Source organism: Sorex fumeus, unplaced genomic scaffold (genome assembly GCF_029834395.1).
Source record: "Sorex fumeus unplaced genomic scaffold, SorFum_2.1 ptg000169l, whole genome shotgun sequence".
Taxonomy (NCBI): domain Eukaryota; kingdom Metazoa; phylum Chordata; class Mammalia; order Eulipotyphla; family Soricidae; genus Sorex; species Sorex fumeus.
Window position 1 is genome coordinate 3,520,153 of NW_026606226.1, and position 24,343 is coordinate 3,544,495.

Below are 24,343 nucleotides of genomic sequence, written 5' to 3' on the forward strand. Positions count from 1 at the left end.
GATCTGGCTGTGAGAGAACTCCCTTTGGGAATGGTCACCTTTATAGGGACCCAGGGCAGGTCCTGGCCCTGTGAGCCACTCAGAAGTAGGAGCTCTCCTTCTGAGCCTCAGTTTCCTCATCTGTGAAACAGGGCCATTAAGGGTTCAGTGGGAATGCGTGTACCAGGTCTTGCCTGGGAATCCACAGGAGATGCAGATCCTTGGGCCACACCCCGCACCTACCATACTAGAAATCTTGAGTTGGAACCCAGAAGGCAAGTCCCCGGGGTGGATCCGATGCTGCCCCCCTCAACACTCCAAGCTGAGAACCACTGATGAATATAAAACCACCAACAGTGCCTGGCCCAGAGCAAAGCTCTTAAAAACAGCCTTTATTTTTGCTCCATCTTACTTTATTTGACCACCTACACCGATCACTGGTTCTCCTTACCAGCCCTCAGCCTCCCCCTTGCCTGGAGTTCAGGTGAATTTGTGTTGGAGAGGAAGGTGGGTTTGTTTTTGTTTTGTTTTGTTTCGTTTTTGTTTTTATTTTTTGGAGGGGGTGCACACACGTTTGTGCCGTGGAAAGAGGGGCACAGAAGTGGGCCCATTACTCCTGCCTGCCTCTGACTCGCCTGCTTGGTGGTTCCTGCACCCTGCAGGTTAATATTTTCAATGCGGGCTTTGCTTCCTGCCTCTCACATGTCGGGGAGCTTCCAGCCTGGACAGTGAATCGAGCTACAATTTAATAACATAAATGGAGCCTGTCTGATTCCGCAAAGCAGCGGCCTTCCTTGGGGCCCGGGATATATAGTCCCTTCTACAGTTACACTCACAGTATTTTTAATCATTTCATGTTTTTATTATATCCCAAGTACAAGGTGCTACAAAGCGTCCCCTGGTGCCGGCAGTCACTCAAAACTTGACAAATCTAAAGAGTGAAAAGAACAGCGAGTAGCCCATTAGGGGTTTTCTTTTCTTTCTTTTCCTTTATTTAAAAAAAATATAAAATAAAACTTTCCTCCAAAGAAAAACTACCTTATAATGTGGAGAGGGTTGATTTTGGGCATCTTCTACATGAAAAGTCGCGGTAATAAAGTTCCCCAATTGTGGGTCTTTTTCGGCAGAAATTATGGCTGTGCACAACTGTGAGGCTTAACTGTGTTTCCACCGAGTGCGTAATTCACACTCTAAATGTGACAAGCATGACTGCCCATAAACCTAACGACTTTTTTAAGAGACCAAAATTCCGAACATTATTCTCCCTGAAACTGTGCTTTAGTAACCCGGCAGAAAGCCCCTGTGAGGGCCACTCTGCTCCGCCCAGCAAAGTCCTGCAACTGTGCCCACCCGTGAGGTCGGGGGCGCAGCGGGGAGGCAGCAGGCGTGCAGCCCGGAACACATTTGTTAGAGGGCAGACGTGCCAGCCGTGGCAGCGGCCTTGCTCTGAAGAGCAGCAACTAGAACCGGGCGAGAACTGTTTGGCTGCGATTCCCACAACCCCAACCCTCCCCCCCACCAAAAAAAATAATAAAAGAATAGAGACATTTATTCAGGAACGTACTCAGGTTGAAATTCTAGTCACATTAACTCGGAGCCAAAGGGGAGACCCCCCCGAAACTGAGCTTCTCGGGGGTGAGCCTTGGCTGCTTTGCTTTTGGGGGTGATTTGGATTTCCTTCTGAGCAGAGAGCTTATGGATTCTCGCTTGGCCTCCCTTCAGCCCTGCTGCTCCATTGGTGATCCATTAAGGGGCCAAGGGAAAATGAAACTCCTTTCCCTCGGCCTCCCTTGAGCATTCTAGAAAGTTCCATGCCAGCCTCTCTCTCTCTGTCTCAAGCTTATGACTGATTATTTCTCTTAAACTTGTTGATATTGTTGCTTACATTTTTTTTGTTTTATTTGCAGCAACCTTTTTTTTCCTTTTCTTAATTTTCTTTCTTGCTAGACAGAGTGTAAAGACCTTTTGCAATGAATATAGCTTTTCTGTTCTTTTCTTCTCTTCGAGTCAGAGAGCTGAATTTCCTCCCTTTCCTAAACAAAGCTCAGTGTCCTCCTTCCTATTCCCATTTGGAACCTCTTGCTTCGTTTTCCTGTTTGCCGTTTTGTCTTCATTCTGGCTCCACATGCACAAGCACCCAAGCCTCCCGTCACCAGGCCGCTAAGGACGCAGAAATTAACCAGGGTACAGCTTGTGAACTGACAAAGCCAATAAGTGTGAGCGTGTTGGCTGGAAGGAGCGGTTTCTGCCGCGAAATGCCGAATAATCCCTTTGCTTTGGTGGCAGGCAGCAGCTAGCCGCTCCGGGAGAGGATTCTTTATTGATGCCGTGGTGGTTCTCTGGAACTTCGGAAGAAGGCTGGGCTCCAGTTCCTGTTGACTTTAGGAATGGTCCGTGTTGATTTATCTTCCGGCAAAGTTGAATTTTCACAGCACGCTTTGCAAATCCTGAGCGGTGGCTCAAGCCCCGTTTCTTCCTCGAGACTGATGGACTTCTCGGTGGGGGTGGGATTAATGCGCTGCTTCAGCCCTAACTCACCGAGTCCGTCATCGTTTTTTGGAAACAACTGGCTGGGATCAGTGACTCTGAGATCTCCCCTGGCCAAGCCCTCCACCCCCTGTTTACGCTCCCCATGTCAGGGATCGATTGGAATGACTGTTTCAAGCCAGCACCAGAGTAGCCCTGAGCTGAGCCTCAGGTCCAAATGCGTATTTTGGTGGAGTTGGTTTGTCATGACTGTAGGATGCTATGTCTCTCGTATCCTCCTGGCATTGTTTCCAAACGACTGATCCATTCTGTGGATGAACCAGTCTGGAGTGGGGCTGAGGAAGGGTTGGGGTGCACCCAGGTTTCTGAATTCTCTTTTTGGTAGAAGGGAGTGCTCTGAAAGCACATCCGGGTCAGGGGGCAATGTAGGACGCCATGAGAATGTCCTAGTGGTTTGCCTCCTAACGCCTTTCAAAGACCAGCTCTTGGCTGCGCTTTCCTTAGAAGGCCCCTCAGCGGTGACTGGGGCTTCGGGAAGATGACTGAAGAACACTCAGAACCCCTAGTGCTGAACCCCTGTGATGCTAGTTCCCAACCAATGAGCTTCCCTCCCCAAGGGTCTTGACCCCCCACATCCCCCACTCCTGATGCCCTCAGTCTGAGCTCTTTCTCCCCCTCCAACCCCCTGCCTGCCTCCCCCTGTGTGGCTAAGAGACGCTTAACTGATTTCCCGGCTCCAGACATTCTCCCTCCAGCCCCCCCACCCCCGGCCACACAGACGCTATCTCTCTAAACCCACGTATGATCATATCACCCCCTGGATTAAAATCACTTAATGGCTCCCTATTAATTACAAGATAAAGTGCAAATTCCCCAGCCTGGCAGCCAATGCCCTTCAATATCTCGGCCCTAACGACCTTTCCAGAAAGAGACCCTTCCCCGCCCTCTTCAGAGCAGGCTAGTTGCAACCTGGCAGGGAGGTCTGCCTACCTGTCTACCTTCTCCCCTCCCTTCTTCCCTCCACGGGGTCCATCCTTCCTTTACATGTTTCCTTCCTTTACACCACCAACCATGCTGGTGGCAACATGGGTCTCATCACGTTGTATTCTCATGCAGTGTTCATCCGTGTGCATGTATGTATGACCCTCAAAATGTAGGGTCCTTCTGGAAGCTGAGCTCTTCACTCCATTCTGCTCCATAGACACAATACTAATATCTTAGCAGCTCATTTCCTTGTGGAAAAGTTTGAGCACAGGAGAAGGGAACTGTTGGTTCCCGAACCAAACAGACCATGGTGGTTCACCATTTCAAAGGGAAGAAAATGGGTTTGTTTCTTTCTTAAAAAAAAAAAAAGTCCTTGGAAATTTGCAACTTAAAATGATAGGGAATAAACGGTGGGGGTCCAGGTTTATATGTTTTCATGTTGACTGTCTTGGTGTTTGCAAATGTGAGAATACCCAGGACCCTGTGGGACTACCTCCAAAGCAGGCGCCATTTTCTGCGTTCGGAAGGCAGAGATGAAGACGTTAACACAACTATTCCAAAGGGGCTAAAGTTAATTATAATATGACCAAGCATTAGAGGGCACGCCTCAGCCTCTGTACTATCTCTGCAGCCCCACAAATATTCTTTGACCTCAGAATATCTATCCATGCCCGAGTGGAATTTTCAGACAAAACCAAATGTCACTAGATGTTGCCGGGGCTCTCTCTTCTGGTGTCAACTGAAGTGGGCAGTGGGCGAAATCATACATGTTAGAGCTACGCAGAGCACCCAGCTGAGGAAGTTGTAATTTCTAGAGATCTCAGACTTGGGGAAACTCCAGGCCCTCTTCAGTTTCCAGGGTGCATCCTCCACTCTTGCAGTGAAGGCAGAGGCAGTGATGGTGTGTGGGCAGCCACAGCCACTGTAGGACAGACACCCCTCAAGCCTAAGGCAGAGACATCCAGAGACACACCAAACCCTCCCACCCATTCCATTCCCTTGCCACTCCCTCTGTGCAGAGCAGAGAAGGGAAGCCCCCACACTCTGCAGCCGTTGTTTTTGTTCGCGACATGTCATTTTCATGTTGACGTTGAGAGCAGTTCTATTCAGAGCTCATGTGTAAGGAAAGTCATCCGCCCTGGGCTTTCTAGCTAGGTGTCCGAGATCAGCTGGGTGGTTTCCCAAGGCAGATGCTGACCCTGGTCACTCTTTAGCCCGTAAGACCGCGGGCAGTGTCCCTGAACTAGCTGTGGCCTTTTGTTCGAAGGAGGCAAACCAAGAGATGACCACCAAGTCTCTGGAAACTTATGTCTGCTTATGAGTGTGGATCTGTGTTGCCTAACCCACTCCTGCTCTGCACTCACAATGCTTTTCCTTTGTATTACATAATCAATGATGAGGAGACGAGGGTGGGCACACCCAGTAGTTCTGAGGGGCTACTCCTGGCTCTGTGCTCGGGGGTGACATTTCACAGTGCTCTGGAAACCATAGCTAGTGCATGGGTATCAGATTGGGGAGAGTCACGTGGAAGGCAGGCATCTTAACCACGATGACATCTTTCCGAACCTGATGAAGATATTCTGAGTAGTTTTAGATAGAAAACAATAATAGCCAGAACCCTGAAATTTGGAAGGGGTGGGGGAAGGTTCTAGTAATGCTAACAGAGAGTTCTTATAATGAAGAAATTGGAGAAGATTATGATGGTGTGCTTTTTATTTAGCATTTTTGGAACACACACACACACACACACACACACACACACATAAGATGGCTGCATCCATTTCCTTGCTTGATTCTTATAGTCACCCCATAGGAGACTTAACCATTTACCACCATAGAAAACAAAAACCGTCTCAGAATTTCAGAGTCGTTCTTAGCTTATCTCCCATCAACTGAGAAAGCAGTGCAGCTTTCTGTTTGCTTGATCTACTGTTTCATTACTCCTTAAATGTCTGCTTATGAGTGAAAATTACTGGGCCAGAGCATTCGTATAGCCGGTTGGGGGTTTGCCTTGGAACAGGGTACCTGGGTTCAATCCCCAGCACCCCATATGGTCTCCTGAGTGCTACTGGGAGGGATCCAGGCAGCCCTGACCACTGCCAGGTCTGCCCCTTTCTCCAAAAATAATAAAAATATAAGGTGTTGGACAGGAAGCCCTTGGCCTTGTAAGCAGTCAACCCTGGTTTATCCCCCGGCACCACACCTGGTTCCCTGAGCTCTGCTGGGTGTGGCCCAAACATCCTCCCCACCCCTCCAAAAAAGAGTGAAAAATTAGACAAGACACGAATTGTCCTTATTACTCATCTCTAGTTTCAATGATTCCTGATCAGAAACCAACACTTGGCCAATACTAGACAGCTTATTTTCATAATGGCACCAAGCTGGATGGCCTCCGTGCAGATCTAAGTGGGTCTGGCTTTGCCCAGGAGGCAGCAAACGCAGCAGTTGAATTCGGTCTCTCCTGGGCCACTGACAGCTTGCCACGCCCAAGCGCTCCATCCAGCCCTCGTCTGTGTCTTCAACTCAGCTTGGGACCAGCGACAACAAGAGCCAAGAGGTTCAAAATGCACCCGTTTTATGACTGACGGGCGATCGGGGGGAATAACTCGCCACTCAGGGCCTTAGTCATGGAGCCCCGTTTTCCAGCTAAGAAATTGTCATTTCATATAATAGTCCAAAGCTACTTGGCTTCCCGGTAGGAGATTTGAGTAAGTTGAATGTGGCCGCATTATTCAGCACGATGATTATCATGGCTTTACAGCTGTTTCTTGAACGAACCATATTACACACACTTGGGATACTCTGTAGAATAAAGAATACGAACCGTCTCTCCCCGCCCGCTTCCCGCTCTGTTTCCGTAGTAATGTCAGTTGAAGCTGACATTCAGTCTGAGTCCATATCTGATATGTTCCAACTGATATCCTTACTAGCTTGTCCTGTCGCCTCTAAGCTTTGAATTTGGAAGGTTTTCAATGGCTCTTGCTGGCAGGGGGGAAAAAAATGAACGAGGAGATGTACAGAGAGCCTGCGATTACAGCCAAATTTTAGTCACATAGATTGGAAGTACTAATGAATGCCCTTGAAGCAGATACTGGGGAAAAAAAAAAAAAGCCTGAAGTTGCAGTTGAGCTGCCTTACGAATCTGGAACACTAAGTAGAGTGACATTTCTAAATACCGAAGGTCCGGCATTTCGGCTGTGGTTCCAGCACGGCCTCTCTCAGTGTCACACGTGGGAACAGTTGGTGTGTTCCCCTGTGTGCTTTGGGGTCTCGATCACCTGAATCAGAAAAGAGAGGCAGGTTTCCTTTGTTCCGCTAGCATCACAAGACCTCACTGTTCTGTTCCACCAGTAGCAGATCTAAAGCTCAACGTGGCTCTTGTTTCCGGACCCTCATTTTTCCTCTCTCGGTTCATGTCCTAGTCTGTATAATGGGGAATCACGTAGTACAGTAAGGATTAAATGAGATAATATATTTTCTTAAAAAGCCAGTTGGTGTCAGGCCCATGAAAACATGGGAAATGTATATTAGCTATGGTTATCATGCGGATGATTAAAGGAATGGCCCCTCCAGATATATGGGGAGTTTTCTTGATATTAAAAATGTTTTTAAAATAATAATAAGCACTTTGGAAAAAAAAATAATTTGTTTTTCTTGCCTCCAGACGTGGAGAATTGCCGTGGTTTACCTTTTCCTCACAGTGTGTAGTAATTATTGTTACATGCTATAGCCTTGTGATTTTAAATATCCTATACTAATTGTTAGTCTTTTAGCACCCTGCAGGCAAACGTAAAGAAAAGAAAATCGGCTTTTAGCGAGTTGAAGCAAAGAGTGACCCAAGTTTAATCATGGCACCTCTTATCCCAGGGGAAATGTTATTAAATTAGGTTCTTAAAAAAACAGGATCCAAAAAAAAAAAAACCATATTATCTCCACTGAGACTTGAGGTTGGGTTCTAAGAAATTGAAGGTAAAGAATTTTCTAGAGGAGTATTTAGTGGCAGCCAGTATTATGAGCACTGCCTTTCTGGTATGCTTGGGATTAGGGGAGGGCTTGAGAAGTATCAATGAAGTGGAAATGACCACGGTTTCAGCCATCTCCACACTATTTAAATCTTCCCCCGCTTTTTTTTTTTAGAAGGTGGGTAGGGGTTGGGCCATACTCAGTGGTGCTCAGGGCTTATTCCTGGCTCAGTGCTCTGGCATCACTCTTGGTGGGGCTTGGAGGATGGTACAGGGTTCCAAGGATCGAAGCCAGGTGCAAGGCAAATGCTGTACTATCTGTGATACTGTCGCTCTGGTCCCATCATTTTTTATTTCTTTCGTGTAGATAAGAAACAACATTCTGTTTTTGCACAGTGAGAGCTTACCAGGCCACAGCAATATATCTTATAAACGGTGTAGCTAGATTTCTTTTAGACTAAGAGAGAAATCCAGGTTTCCACAAGTCCTTATAGAAATGATGGGCCCCAATACTTGTATCTTCCTGTGTAGTTTTCCAGTATTTCAATATGCACTTGAAGTTTTAGTCATGTAACCCTTTTGCTTCCGTTCTAAATAGCCTGTGTGTTAGGAAATCTTGATGGCTCTAGATCTGTGTGAATTAAAACTCAATTCCCATGACCCCAGCCTTCAGCTAACGCTGAGGCCCATGACCAGCACGGCAGACTCAGCTTCCAGGTTCTCCACCCACCGTGCATCTTCTGTAGCATGTGGTTCTCATTCCCTGGTCCTCGTCCAAGGATGCTGAGTCCCCCTTTCCCTCCGAAGAGCAGCCGTTGAAGCTGTCCCAGAGAATCTCCTGTGATCAGTTCACTGGCACAGTGGCTGATAGACAGTCAACAGTTGGCTTTCAGCACTCTTCTTTGTCAGATAGAAAAACCGCATGTATTCCGAGAGGCACACTACCCAGCTTTGAATTTCTACTGAAGCAGCTCCATGAAAACCATTCTTTTGTTCTTCTTTTACCACACATGGGCCTCATGGGATCAAAGCCATTGAGAAGGAACCATTTGCTTTGCCAACACAATTAGTTTTGTGAGAAATTTCTGTCTTCTCATTGTTCTTCTCCAAAGACCAAGTTGGATGTCTGTGGTTACTCTTTAATTAATATCTTTTTAAGAAACACCCCCCTCTTCTCCTTTCTCCTAAGAGCCTCTGAAGTAGACTTAAGTGGCTTCCACAATTCTTCCAAAAGGAGATTTTGGTGTTGAAGCCACAAGCAAATAAAAATGACTTTTCTTACATGGGGAGTTCTTTCTCTCTCTCTCTTAGTTCTCATAAAACCCATCCACCGGAGGGAGTTTTTCTCCAGGCCTCGGTTCTCTTCTCTGCCCCAAAGATGCTGTCTTTAATGAAAAAATATAGGCCAGGGAACCTGTCTGGCCATGAAAAGGAGGTTTTCACCTTTCAGCGTGAAGAGCAAAAGGATCCGTGATTATTACTATCTTTGGTTGATTTTTATATTCCTGTTTCTTTTGTTACCCTTTGCTTCTTTGATAAGTGCATTTGAATGGAATGGCTAATGTCAGATCTTCACATTCAGTGGATAGGTATCATTTCCCCAACAAATATTCTATAGAGGGGTTGGTTGCACCTGTGTTTTATGGGATCAGGTACTCAGACCTTCAGCATCATAATTGCTTGGCCCCTTTGCTGCTGTAAGCTCTGATTAAAAAGTCCTATTTATTGAGTTCTGAGTCCTTTCAAAGGAAGACAGCTAATGTGATGGTGAAACCGAAATAGCACCATCACAGAACCGTAACTGCTTTCTTTTGTCGCCCTGTCCCTTGGAAAGTGTTTTCACCCACCTAATCAATGTTTTTGTTCACAAAAGAGATACTCATCCCATATGCAAATACCAGTTGGACTGCGCTTGACCTCATTCCTTCCATCTTGATGTTGAAATCCAGGAGACAAAAGGGTGAGAACATCATGGCGCTTGTTAGTCTTTAAACTTAAGGCCTTGGTTCACCTTTGCTTCGGCGTGTAGAAGAGATCATTCTAGTGGGGAAAAAAGGCAGTAGTGGCTTTTCTTGAAATGAAAAAGAGATCAAAGGAGTTCTCCGGGGACCAGAAAAACTTTACATAATTATTTATAATCATTTTTTGTCTTGTTTTGACTTTTTTCTAGTTCGTAAGTTACCTGTGGGGTTACACACAGGCACACACACACACACACACCTCTTGACCAGATAAGGTTTGTTGATCTTCTATTGTCAGAAACCAGGTATGCTGGGTAGCTCAACTGATTCAGCACATGCTTTGCATGCTGGAGACCCAGGATCCAAGCACCGCTGGGTGCTCAGAAACAAACAAAAAAATGAACCAAGCCTCGATTCCAAACATGTGAAAACACGAGAGACTGCTCTTTCATAGTCCCCGCTTCCAGAATGAACTTCTGGATATTAGTCCAGCACAAGATGTGCAGGACTGAGCCGGGTGTGATTTATGGTTGGGGTTCAATTCAACCCCGGAACGAATGCGTCGTGACCAGCCACCACCAGGACATCAATATTCTTGACTGTTCTCTCCGTGTACATTTTGGAGTTAAAGGTGAAATTCCATCTTTTAACCCCCTTGTGGTTGTCGGAACAGTGATTAATGAACTAGATGTGATTCCCCGCAGACCTTTCAAAGGGTGGATGAAGGATGGAATTTCAGCCTTTTTTTTATTATTATTTTTTGAAACCACCCCTTTTCTTAATACTGCTTTTAAAATTAATGTCCTTTTTTTTTTGAATGCCAAGGAAACAAAGGAAATTTCTCCTAACTGTATGCAGCTTGACACAATGGGCCTTAATTGGTGTCAAGGAGATGTTAGGATGAATGGAAAAATGCCCATTTAGCTGATAAGACTGAAAAGTGGAGCCTTGTTATGAACTGTCATCTCAATGTGTATTTAAACTATAGCAAAACTGAAACATATTTGCCATATAGATCATAATGACTCCAAAGGAGCCATTATACTCTATTATGTAATTACATAATCAAAGCATGCATAGTAATCAGCTTTTGGAATTCAATGCTAATCAAACATACCTATAGTATGTGTTTAAGCTAAAATAGAGAACGTTAATTTGCCATTAGTCAACTAAACAAGAATGTGTATACAGAATATTCATGAATAGCTTAATGTTGTGTCAGATGATATTTTTTTGTTTTGTATTCAGGGGAAATCAACAATTTTAATTGAAGAAAAAAAAATACTGGCACTGAGGAAGATTACTCTTTAACTTGCCGTTCAAAAATTTGCCTCACCTTTTACTGATTATAAAAGGAGATTAGATTAAATTCAATATTTTTTTCTTCCCTAAGCTCAAGTGGCACAACAGTAATTATCTCTAGGAGATTCTTGAAGCGCCTGACCATCTCCATATCGTAGGATACTGTATTATAGACACTATAGACAAAGCCTCGAAATAACAACCTTGAGGATATATTGCTTGGCTGATAGATTTGTAGAAACAAATTATTAAGTGTTAGAAATACCCTAGTGACCATTCGGACATGTGACCTTAGAAATTTCTCTTGCCTGGGCTCCGTGAGCTCATCTGTAGAATAAGAGAATCATCTCTTAGTGCCTATCTGTCCTCCTGACCTTTGCCTCTTTAAGAGTTCTGAGAAAAAGACAGCACACACACACACACACACACACGCACGCACGCACGCACACACACACACACATAACGTTTTGGCCAATGCTACATTCTCTTGTTATATTCAGTGGTTTGTTGAGCTGGTTTCCTTTATCTTCTAACTCTCAGCATATGAACTCTGTGGCTCACATTCATAATTATTTTGACCACTGATTCCGTAGTCCTTGGAGCGGACAATCAACATCTTCAACTTTATAGTTCAGGATGGCAAAACATGGCTGAGGATCAGAAAGGTTAAGAGAAGCTTTGTAAACAGCCGCCAGATTGAATGCTTTTGATTTCAAATAAATATTCAAGTATGCACGAAGGTTGAAGTATTGCCTCTCTTTGAAATAAAGAATTGCATTTGTGTTGAAGAAATCTCACCCTTAACCTTATAATCCACGGTTGATGGACCCCTCTTTCTGGACACTGACTTCTGCTGTCTCTCGTCTGCACATTGGGTAACTTGAAGATGTAACTGTAATATTTAAATGGGACTCAATTCTTTCATCGAAAGCTTTCGTGGCTTGAACTTCAAATAATTTATTTTCAAATTACTTTTACTGTAATTCTTATTAATTCAAAGAGGTTTCTGATTTGATATAAAACTCTCTAAATGCAAGGAACAGTTTAATGAATTGAAAGATGGGATTGAGTCTTTTAAGGGAAATGTACAAAATATGCTGACAATAATTGCTTAGATAGAAATCAAATCTTAATGGCTTTGTTAATGATTTGTCGTGAGCATTGTGTTTACGGTGACTTGGGGGAACATAGGCATTTAGAACAGTTTTCCCCGCTGGTTTCTAGAATCTTTTTTTCCCCTTTTCCTGGAATGTGCTCAATTGTAATACCAGTGAGCAGGAATGGCGGGGCCTCTGCAGTGGGTGGCTCCATTGGGACTCAAGAAAGAGTCAATTTTTTTCCAACTTGGTACATAATTGACACGGTTCTATGATCGAACAGATATGAGGATCGCTGAAGAGCTATCAGAAGCTTTATGGCATAGGGGAATCACATACCATTAGAAAATAGGGCTTCGGAGAGGGCCAGAGAGATAGCACAGTGGGTAGGGCGCTTGCCTTGCATGTAGCTCACTCGGGGTGTGATCCCTGGCATCCTATATCATCCCCCTGAGGATTGCCAAGAATAATTCCTGGGCAGAGAGCCAGGAGTAAACCCATGAGCACCACCAGGTGTGACCCCCGAGCCAAAATAACAACAACAAAAGAATTGAAAGCAAAGAAAGAGATTTTGGAGAAGATTCAAGTCCTTTGGTCCTTGGAAAGTGTAAAGGTGGGCACCTCTCCTGGAGGAAAAGAATGACTCATCCTGAGCTCTTGATTTTGTGCGAAATTTCAAGAAAAGAACTCTCCTGGGTCCTGGAAGTCCAAGGGGCTGGGATGTGGCTCGACTACTAGTCTCGGGGCTTGGTCCCCAGCATCACAGACTCCCCGACAATTCGTGGTAGGTTCTGACTTCTTGCTTTTGGGGTTTTTTTTTCCCTTCCCTCAGTCTATTTTTGGTTTGACTTCTGCCTGTTTAGAAAACCTGCCTGTGCTGATTTAATGGTCAGTTTAGTCCTTCTTGTTGTGGAGAAAGGAAGAGAAAAAAAAATCAGGTTTCTCTAATATGATTTTGCTATTGAAGCAATAGGTCAGGGGACTTTATTTGCTCTTTCTCTGGGCAAACTGTCTTCCCAGTTAAGAGTCATTGGAGCTGCTTGATGTCAGCAAGAGTTTACATAGTTGCCAGAGTCTAAATGGAATTCTGTTCTAACTATGACTTGCCCTTTTATTATAGACTTGACTGGAGAGACTCCCCCGGTGTAAATGAAGTGCTTTATTTATTAACAGCCAGGCAGCGGGGCCGAGCGCTCTGTGCTGGCAAATGCCTGCCATGCGCTGGTAATAGAGGGCTTCTCTCGGGGGCTCCGTGGGCTGCCGTGGAGAGGAGGGGCCCAAGCAAACAAGGTGTTTTACATTCAGGGCAGTGTCTCTCTCATCTTCAAGTGTGTAATTGTGTTCTGGATAAATTATGGAAATAAAAAAAAGTCAGAAGTTGCTCCTAGGGAAATCACCCTCTTTAAAAAGACAAGTAAAATTTCCGAGGCAGAGTCGGTCGAACCTTGGCAACAGATCCTGATGTTGGCTGGTGAAAAAAGCACAAACCATATGGGCTGGGGAAGCCGGCAAAGCCCCCCGTGTGGCCTCTTCAGCCCACTGACACGTGGCGACCCTTGTCAATGTCCCTGTGTTCTTGGCTCCTTTCCTTGGTTGGGTTTCGGTTTGTATTTGGGGGTCTGGGCTTGGGCAACATCCCCCATTTGTGCTCAGGGGTCTCTTATGGCTGGGCTTAGTGTATCATTGTGTCAGTACGTGGCACCAGGGATCAAAATCAAACCCGTGTCTGTGGTGTGCAAGGCAGGCGCCTGGCCCTCCATACTAGCTCTTTAGCAGGGTTTGTTTTTTTTTTTCATTTTTTATTAGTGAAACACCATGAGGTACAGTTGTAGACTTACAAATTTTTGTGCTTGGGTTTCAATTATAGAATGATCTAGTACCCATCCCCCCAGCCCCCCCCCCCCCATCCCACCTTGTCTTGCCTCTGTGGCAGGGCATTCCCTTTTGTTCTCTCTCTCCTTTTGGGTGCTGGGCTTTGCAAATGAGGCACTGAGTGGCAATCATGTTCGGTCTAAAGTCTACTTTCAGCACGCTTCTCCCATCCTGGGAGGATCCTCCCAACACCCTTTATTTGGTGCTCCCTTCTCTATCTCCAGCAGGTTCTTAATCGTTAGAGATGTTGAATGCTCTGGGAAGTGTATGAGGTGCCAGTCTCCCTCGCACCCCTGGGGGAACAATGCACCCGTCCTTTCCGGCTCTTCTTGGAGATCTAGCCCTCACCCTCTTGGCTGGCCGTGTGGTTGACCGACTGCAGAGTCTCCATTTAGGTGCCATGGAAGGTAAATAGCGTCTGTCACAAAATGAGGTTTCCAGAAATTCTCCCTGAGCCCCAACCCACCCCCCAGGCATGTTCACCAGCCAGTGCGCCCCTCCCCCAGAGCCCCTAGTCCTCACCCTCACAGGGTCAGCGCTAACCACCAAAATGCATGGTTTTCTCTTTCTGGAGTCTATACTACTTCTTCCTGGTGATGCAGAACTTGTAGTTTAAGTCCCTGAATGCAGTGCCGGAGTTGCATCTTGAGAAGTTTGAGGGCAACTAGGGAAGACATGAGGAATAGAGTTAGAGGGAGAAATTAAAACTCCCGTTTGATTCTCACTCTCTCCTCTCTCTCACCCAGAAATCCCAATTAGCAGTCAAAAAAGTCTGTGCGTGTCAGACCCTGCTCCGCCCTGCCATCACCTGGCCGCTCACAGCCGCCTTTAGTGGCATCCTTCTATTGTGCCTACTTGATTTCCTTCACCCAGAACAGGTGCTGTTTCTGCCATGACAGTAGATCTGCTTAATTGAGTTTTAGGAAAATCTGAAAAGGTTTTTTTTTTTTTCTGTTTGTTTCTGTTTTTTTTTTCTTTTTGAAACTTATTTCAGAAAGGCACCCAAGAAGCCTGTTTGTATCCCTCCCGTTACACATCAAATTGTGTTTTATAACAACCTAATTGTCATGATATCTCTTTCAAGGGGGAAATTTATCACGTCGCAGTGCACCCTTCTCTTTGGAAGAAATATTCGAGGATGTGAGCAGAAATTATTTTTACATCAAGGCTTCAGGCAGTTAAGAGTACTGACATACATATCGTATTTCCATCCCTGTCATTCACTTTCTATGCCTCAAATAAATAGGTCATTATTATTCCATTGTAGCCATCTCTCGGTGCCTCAGAGTCCCGAGCTCTGCTTAATAGAACTGCTTTCCAACTGACCCGTATAATTTCTTGGTGATTGTTACAGACTGACATCCTTGGGCTACCACCACAAGCTAAGGCATTTCGAGATCTTTCAGCAAAATATTTCATTATCACTCATAATTTCTTCACATCCCTATGAAGCCACGTTAGCAGTGCTTGGGAGCAGCGTTTTCTAAGACTTGGGTTTTGGGTTGGCCTTAACCTGTACCAAAAATCCTGGCCTTGTGATGGTGTCCCACTGGAGAGCTTGTCACATGCCCAAGTACCCGCTGGGCGAAACTGGGCAGGGGGCCAAAACTTGCTCTGAGCCACTGGCCCCTTAGTAACCCCGTGCTGCCATCCAGCCAACTCGTACTCTTGACTCTAAGTAATAATTTAGGATTTTTCTTTGTGTGTGTGTGTTGTGTGTGTGCACGTGCACATGTGTATGTGCATTTGTTGTTGTTTTTTTATTATTATTAAACAAAAACTCGGGGCCGGAGCGATAGCACAGCAGGTAGGGCATTTGCCTTGCACGCGGCTGACCCGGGTTCACTCCCCGACACCCCATATGGCCCCCCAAGCACTGCCAGGAGTGATTCCTGAGTGCAAGCCGGGAGTAACCCCTGAGCATTGCTGGGTGTGACCCAAAAAGCAGAAAAAAAAAAAGAAATAAAAACTCTGACACTGTTTTACTGTTTTTCAATGCTTCAAACACACAGGGATGACCATAATTACCACTTCTTGGCTCTACCTCCTATGTAGATGCTCTAATAGCTTCCTAGAACTAGCATGTGTTTGGGATGATCTCACTTGTCTGTCTGTGGCCTAGAGAATACTGGATGGGGAAGTGTACTGTAGTAAAAGAAGGAGGCCAAGATCACCCTTGACCCCAGTGTTTAGAGAGGAGAAGGGCGGAGAAAGAAAGAAATCAAGGCGGGGGGAAGAGAATGGGAAGGAATGGGTGAACAGGCACCAGCTTCAGTTATACCCGGGACACGGTGAGTGGTACAGCTGTGGATCCCAAACTCAACACTCAACAACACTGAAAACAGGAGATCCAAGCTGAAACCACTGGAACTTTGTAATGTGCCTGGCAAGTTGACAGGTGAGGGTGGGGGTGGGTGGGGGTTGAGGAGAGAACACAGGAACTCTGGTGGAGGGAAGTGGTGGAGGGTTGGGTGTTGAAATGTTATATGCCTAAAACTCAACTATCAATGGCCCTCCCGTTGATCGTCGATTTGCTCGAGCGGGCCCAGTAACGTCTCCATTGGAGACTTTGTTGTTACTGTGTTGGGCATATCGAATACGTCACGGGGAGCTTGTCAGGCTCTGCCGGGCAGGCGAGATACTCTCGGTAGCTTGCCGGGCTCTCCGAGAGGGGCGGAGGAATCGAACTCGGGTCGGCTATGTTGGCCGCTTGTAAGGCGAACGCCCTACCCGCTGTGCTATCGCTCCAGCCGGTAAAATATAGTTCCTTAATAAAAAAAAAATAGAAGTAGAATGTGCTACTCAGGACTTACTGAGAGGCTGTGTACAAAGGGGCCTCTTGTTAGGTCAGTTCTGGTGCGGAGAGAGGACGGCCCCATTCGTTCGGACGTGACTGTACCCGTCCGTGTCTCGAAGAGGCATCCTTCCGCTGGAAGACTCCCTGCTCCCGCTTGTTAGGCTCCCTGTGGTGCCTGAGGCTCTCTGGGGCCTCATGTACGTCCCATGACGTACAACAGACAGCAGTCGCATTTTGAATGGGGCCCGTTTGATTCCTCCTTAGTGCTCTTGGCGGCCTGGTTCACCCGAGGAAATAAGGGTATTGTCCTTTCTGTGCCTACCTGAAGCCAAACCACCTCGCTTGCTTGGCAGGAGTTTCCTTCTTCTTGTTCCCTGCTCAAATATGAGCATTAGCCGCTCCTGTCAGCAAGACTCTGAATTCTGTGTTTGTCGTATTAATCCACAGAGAGGGGAAAAAAAAAATGATCAGCCTTCGTTTTCTTTCCTGAGCACTTTTCCTCTTGCTGTCCTTCTGCTCAGGGCCGCTCCTTCCCCCGAGCGTCCCTTGGATCAAGCCGGGGCAAATGTGCCCTTTGGCTTATGCCGAGCCCCAGAGATTGAGTCCTCACCCCTGCTTAATTCCCTGCACCGGGGAGCTGGAGGTTGGGGTTCATTTGGGTTTACTTCTCGAGCACCAAGATTTTTGTTTATCTGTGACTCTGATAAATTTCCCTGATCCCTCTCGTTTCTCCTTTCTAATCCTCTACCAGCGGCGGCTCTATTTTGAGGTGGATTTGGCTTAAAGCCATTTTAAACACCCCTGCTCCTGCTTCCCCACTGTGTCCTGCCAAAAAAGGGTCCTTCAGCAGAAATATGATAGCAGGTGGAAATCCTCCTTGTGCTCTAATTGCATCTCTATTTATGCGCTCACTCTCTCTCTGTCTCTCTGTCTCTCTCTCTCTCCCTCCTCACCCCCCCCCCCCCCCAGTAGTATTTCTCTTTAACCTTTGTGGCTCATGTGACAAAGTTCTTGTTCAGAGAAGGAGTAAGACAGCCTGAATTGATAATTGATAGATAATTTTCTATTGAGTTCCTTAAGAGGATTGTGAGCCTACCTTCTCTCTCTCTCTCTCTCTCTCTCTCTCTCTCTCACACACACACACACACACACACACACACACACACACACACACACACCATGCATGTCATGGTGGCTTAATACCTATTCAGATGACATCTAGAGAAGTCCTGGTGATCTGGTGATGGTTTGGGTAGCAACTCCCATTTGCTCGGCTTTCTGAGAGGCTCAGACACATTGCTGACTGCTTCAAGTTCTTTCTCTTAGCCCTCCCGCTGGCCCCAGCACTCTCCTAGCATGATGGTGGCTCTTCATTCCTCTCCCCATTTTACAGGAGGGAAGCTGAGTCAGGGATTTTAAATCATTCCCCCAAGATCAGACAGCGAAAATGCAGGCTTTCTGGGCCAGGGATCGAGCGCAGAAGTGAAGGCATTTGCCTGCAGCTGCTGACCCCAGTTTGAATCCCTGACACCCCATATGATCTCCCGTTCAACACCGGGAGTCACTCCGATATGATGCTCTGTTCAATACTGGGGGTCACTGCTCTGTGATACCCCGTTCAACATCGGGAGCCACTCTGATATGATGCTCTGTTTAATACCGGGGCGGGGGGGGGGGGGTCACTCCTGACCACAGAACCAGGAATAGCCCCTGAGTGCCACTGAATGTGGCCCCAAACCTACCCTTCTAACATCTCCAGAAAAAATCACTTTTCTCTCCCCCTTCCTGACTAGCCAGCCTACGTTGTGCCCTCGGACACTTTTTGTTCTGTGATTGGGGGCTGTTGTAATTTTTACACACCCATGCCCCCTCCCCATCACCCCCATCCCCCACCCCCACTTCGGCTTCTTAAGGTCTAGGCCAATATCATCTATTTCTCGGTCCCCTACTATGCCAACTGCAGAATTGGATACTCGACAATTGCCTCATCCTTTGCTCCCGAATTGAATTCTGTTTTCCTTCTACCTGTGCTGTGGATCATTTAGGACGTTTATGAGGTGCCCGGGCCATTGTCGCTCAGCTTCGGAGCAACAAACGTGAGCGTAGCTGGAGATAAGCCTCCTATCAATGGGTCTGAGAGCCTTGACTCTCCGACGCCGTCTGAAAGCCATTTCCAGGAGGGCTGCCCGTGGGCCCACTCAAGGACGGGGCCTGCTGTAGAGGCGCCAGGGGCTTCTGTGATGGGGGTGGGCGTTCCGGAAGCCAGTTCTCAAACGAGAAGCCTGCCGGGCCTTGGCCAAAGAGTCATCGTCGATCAGGGCTGTGTCTCCCAGCTGCCTCGGAATCGCGTCCATGGCTTCTCCCCTCACAAGCTGGGCTCGATGGCTGAGCCTCCTTCTGTGAAGTGACCCCTTGAGTTTTCTGCAAGGTGACCAACACAGCTAAAGGGCAGAGTCTGCCCGTCCCCAAGTGTGAGGACCCTCCACTGTGCTCGGTACTGGAGGTGGCGGTGGTGGCCAGGTTGGCTTCCCAACTCTTAAGAGCGCGTCCAGGTTGGGTTTCAACATAGGTGACTGCTGGATCGGTCTGTGATGGAGGCGCCTTTGATGGGCTAGTGGAGGGACTTTTGCCAGCCGTGTGGCCTGTTACTGCTGACACACTTCAGTTTCTCACTTTCATGAATGCCATTAACCAGAATTTAATTGGTGGCCTTCTTGTTCTTTTTCTCTCTTCCCCGATAGGTGATGGACAGAATTTGTTTACAAAAGACGTGACAGTGATTGAGGGAGAAGTCGCGACCATCAGCTGCCAAGTCAATAAGAGTGACGACTCTGTAATTCAACTCCTGAATCCCAACAGGCAGACTATCTATTTCCGGGACTTCAGGCGTAAGTTTCCACCCCGGTTTTGCGGTAGATGGCCAACTTCCCCCCCTCCCCACCCCCACCCCCAACTTGTTGTCTTGATAAAGAGATTGCTCTGGCCTCCTTTTTTTCTTTTTTTTTTTAATTTAGTGTTAGATGCTGAAAGTTTAGTCAATTCTTCAGCAGGAAAAAGAGACATGCAATCATCATCTTTCTACTTAATAGAAACCGTGAATGGTCTCTTTCAAAAGTAAGGCTGTCGTGCTTTGCAATAGGAATTGATTGTAGTAATTCAAGGTGAATTGCAATTGAGTCCCAAATACTTAGCTGAACCAAACAACTCAAATTGGGGGAAAGGCAAGGAAAATAGACCGCGCAGAAAGGGAATCTGTTTGGCTTGCAGATTGAAGTCGCCCCGGCAATCTGGGTCTATAGAGAGACAAAGCCCAGTCAACCGACCACCCCATCCCCCTCGCCAGAGCCCCAGGGAGCCGTGCACTAGATCTTTCCAAATGTGGCCACAAGAAATCCACTACTCAGACTCCAGCGCTTGTGCTTCCCAGCGGTGTTCAAATAAAGCAAGCCCCAAGGCTCCGAAGATAGCCTCGGAGGCACTGGTGCCTAACCAACGCAGGTGTCTCTCTGAATCTGTCTGACCGGTTCTCCCTGACCCCTCAGAATGTCCCTAACCTGTAGGGACTAGAGACTCACTTGGGAGGTGGAGGAAGGGACAGGGAGGAGACTGCCACCTCCTCTGCCAAGGAAGTCTAAGGCTAGCCTAGGCGGGCTTCTGGTCTGTGCCGTGATTCCTGCCAGGGCAGAGCCCAAGAAGCAGCTCCTACCGAGGGCGCTTCCGTGGGGGCGTTGTCACTTTGATGCTCTGGTGCTGGATCAAATGACCTGGCAGATGTCAGGCTGGTGGTCCAATCTTTGCTCAAACCAGATACGCAGACACACGCATTCCAGGTTCAATGGGATTATTTTTTGATGAAACGTTTTAAGGGATTTTTTTCAAGCGTTTGAAAGAATGGAGGGTGATATCCTAATCTTCTCTCATCATTTAAAACCACCATCATCCTAAGGCCTCCACTTTTTCTGTATGTTTGGGTTTGGGGGCACGCCTGGTGATGCTCAGGGGTTACTCCTGGCTCTGCACGCAGGGATCACTGCTGGCTTGGCTCAGGGAAACTATGTGGGATGCCGGAAGTGGAAATCCCCATGGATGTGTGTAAGGCAAGTGCCCTGCCTGCTGTACTGCTGTACTATCTCTCCGGCCCTGTTTCACTTGCCTTTTATTTTTTAATTTTAGTTATTTAGTTATTTATTTCTGGCTTTTTTGATTAGACCCATTGATGCCCAAGGGTTACTTCTGGCTCTGCATTCAGGAATCAACTCCTGGCAGTGCTCAGGGGACCATATTGGATGCCAGGATCAAACCCACATCAGCTGCATGCAAAGAAAATGCCTGACAGGCTGTATGAGCTCACCAGCCCCAGACCTCCACTTTCTTTAGGGATGACCTAACGGCCTATAGGTCCTGCTCCCTGAATATTTAGGACTCATGTGGGACTCCTCGCCCCTTATCTTTGTTACCTCTTTCCGAAAGAAAATCCAGACAAATGGAGCCAGAGGATTAGTACAATGGCTAAGGCACTTGAGCCTTGCTTGCAGCTGACCCTGGTTCTGTCCCCGGAGCCCCATCAGGGGTAATCCCTGAGCACAGTAAGCCCTGAGTACCGCTGTATGTGGTTCAAAAGCAAACAAAGCCCAAACAACGTATGAAAAAGGGCCTGATGGCGCTTGACACAGGAGCATGTGTGCATGCACACGTGGGTATGCGCCGTGTGTACATCTGCACTGGTGTGCTGGGGATTCCATTTGAACAGGATAATTCATCAGAAGGCAACTACTGCCCACGCTGAACTAGTGACTTGGGAAGCAGATAGCAGCACCCAACAGGGACCAAGAGATTGGGCATCGGGTTTCTGCGCCGCAGCTGCCTTTGCTGGGTCATCAGCATCCCTCTCATCGGGGAGGGCGGGCAGATGGCACTGGACCCCCCTCTCTCCCCAACTCCACCTCTGTGCTTTGCTTCACAGCTTTGAAGGACAGCAGGTTTCAGCTGCTGAATTTCTCTAGCAGCGAACTCAAAGTGTCGTTGACAAATGTCTCCGTTTCTGACGAAGGAAGGTACTTCTGCCAGCTCTACACTGACCCCCCCCAGGAGAGCTACACCACCATCACAGTGCTGGGTAAGGGGCTCTCTCCCCCCGCGGGTGGCCTGGGGAACCCGAGGGGCTCTCTGGCTTCTGCCACCAGATGGCTTCCGGCAGCCAGGAAAAGGTTAATGGTAAATTTTACTGTTCAAACTCGGTTTTTTTTTGGGGGGGGGGGGGTGAGGAATCACCGCCCATCTTGCGGAATTTTAAAAATAGCCTATTTCACCAAACACTCTAAGGAATGGCAATCAGCAGTCTTTATAGATTCCACCTGCTCTTGGGTTTCAACCCTTATGCTTCAGAAGCAAAGATCAAGAGAATTTAGAGCCCTCCAATGAATCACTCACCACGTGAAATGTCATTGCTTCTAAGTCCCAGGAATTTTTTTTCCCCTTCTGTACAGGAGAAGGGGAGGCAGGCTCCCACATCTGTACCCCGTGGCAGAGCTCTGATATGAAATCCGCTTAATGATTTTTTCCTTCTGAGTTACATCCCGTTTAATATTGTCGATCCTCTTCCTTTGGCTGTGCTCCTTCCCTTGTTTATTGCTTCAACTCTAGATGAGGCTGTAAAAAGCAAACCATATAAACACATTCGTTGCCACAAATTGCTGCCACCATTGGACGTCCAAGAATCAAGAGCTGTTGGCTCGAGGGAACGATGACCAATAATTAGCAATGGGCAGTTGACAGGCTGCCCAGTCCACCTTTCATGAGCGTGCAGTGTCTTCATTTCTGCCCACCAGACTGTGATTTTCAGCAAACTCCCAGTCACTGGGTCCCCATGGTTATGTGTTTATTTGAGTCAGCAGATAGTTTCGGAGGTGGTCCAAGTTAAGTTACCTCTTAGACAAGCACATAACGCCTGTGCATAGCACCAGCTGGTTAGGATTTTTGAAACTGAGTTTTCAAGGACGTACCCTGTAGCGTGAGGCAAGATCTCTGATTTACACCTTCAGGAAGATGATGAATCAAAGTCTATTTGACGCGGCAGGCTGAAGCTTTCCCGTGTAATGATATGAAGATTAAAGAGGAGAGATCAAAATGAAGGACATTTGGGCTTGGTTTGTCTGGACGTATATGTATTTACGGATGGACATATGGAGCTTCTGCCTCATTACTTTATTTAAACACAGCTGTAAAAGGAAAAATTTTTTTTAATTCATTAAACTAAAACATATCCCTTAGGTGTGCATATAGCTTCTTGATGAGGAGAAACACTGATTTTTTTAAAAGCCGTGTTCAATGACTGGTAAAATTTCTCACACGATCTGTGTTGACGCTGACAGCTCTCGGATGCATATTCTTGTCTCTTTAATTCCTATTTGACCTGCGGAAGAAAAGAAAAGCAAGGCAGGGTTTCCTAGGATGACTGTCTTGGTGTTTTGCAGACGTGCCACTCTCGCCAACAAGTGTTTCTGTGCTGCTGTTGTATAGAAGTGTTTGAAGCCACTGGGGCTGATTGGTCTCTAGCTGCTTGGACTTCAGATTTTCTACGGCCCTCCCACAAAAGTGACAGCCGTAACAGAGAATAGACTTTGAGATTCGAGTGTTCTGAATGTTTCACTGCATGTGCCTTGAAGTATGAATTTCTTGCCTTCCAGAAAGCACATCAACAGAGATTAGTCATCCTGCCCGAGTTATAGAGTTACAACAGCACACATCAAGAACCACAGACTTCATGATAGCCTTGACCATTCCACTTCACAGCCTCTGAGTCTCGTGGTCTGGGCTGTTGTCAAGAAAATCGGAATGCTGTCTTTTTTAAGGTGCCCCCAGCCTGCTCCCCACTCACCTCAATGAGCATCCCTTTTGTTTCCAGGATCCTATCTAGCCAGTGGCAAGCAGTTCCTGCTTGTCATCTTTTAGCGTCTGGTTCCTTTGTCCTTAGATCTGCTGGATTGGGCCATTGGTTGGCTGAATACACATCCCTGTGGCACATCCCTGCACTAGACTTTGGAAAGGCAATATGCTTGGGATTCTTTTGAAACTCCGATTATTCTAGAAATATTAGCCTTGTGCTTGTATTGTATAGGAGCATTAAGTTAAATATACTTGAAAGTAATACGCCTCGATACTCTTTTTGTAGATATTATGCATTCATTTAATATTCTTTCCATTGAATTTACTCTAGGATTCCTTGACGGAGTGAAATTGTTGTCATCAGTGTTTGAGTCTTTCATATTCCGGAATCTGACAATTTCCTCTGATGTTCATGCATTTAAACCTTTTTCCTAAGGTTTAGAGTTTTCAGATATTAAAAGGCATGAAGAACAATCTATTAGCGTCTTCATTTCCATCTCGAGTTCTCTGAAAAGGATTCTGCACGTACTTACACAGCTGCCCCTCTTCTTGATTGGTGGAAAATACTCTTGTAGTGCATGTGTCCTATGAGTTGTTTGAAACATTCAGCAAAAATTTTGGCATAATATCAGACATCAAGATGAGTATTTGTTGGGTTCTATTATGTTCTTACCAATGTAAAAACGTGCTTATAATGTTTCCAGTGCATTTGGGTGCTGTGAAGGGATTTTTTCACTCCTTCCATGTGGGTTGAGTTTGTTTCTTTCTGTAGCTCATCATGGAGGGCTTTGTTAGTGTTAATGAGAGGAGATGAACATATGAGAGAATCCGTTTCTTTAAGATTAACATAGTTAGTGATAATAGTAGGTAATATTGTTACAGTTTTGTCCTTCTAAAATTAGTGTTAGCTCTTAAGATTCCAGGAGCAGGAGAACCCAATTATTTTTAAGGGTCTTGGAGTAAGATTTCACGTACTGATCAGCTTTAAGACTCTTTTGTAGTAATTAACATGACTCA

The 24,343-nt window shown here is 46.4% G+C and overlaps 1 protein-coding gene across 7 annotated transcripts in view; it reads left to right on the forward strand.

Moving 5' to 3' along the window:
- The window catches only part of CADM1 (cell adhesion molecule 1), a 371,444-nt gene that overhangs the window by 276,875 nt on the left and 70,226 nt on the right, over window positions 1–24,343 (forward strand). For all 7 annotated transcript variants that reach the window (XM_056107516.1, XM_056107513.1, XM_056107514.1 and 4 more), the window contains exons 2-3: window positions 19,183–19,329; window positions 21,405–21,557. In XM_056107516.1, the coding sequence (XP_055963491.1) occupies window positions 19,183–19,329; window positions 21,405–21,557 (300 nt within the window). The remainder of the gene's footprint in view (window positions 1–19,182; window positions 19,330–21,404; window positions 21,558–24,343) is intronic.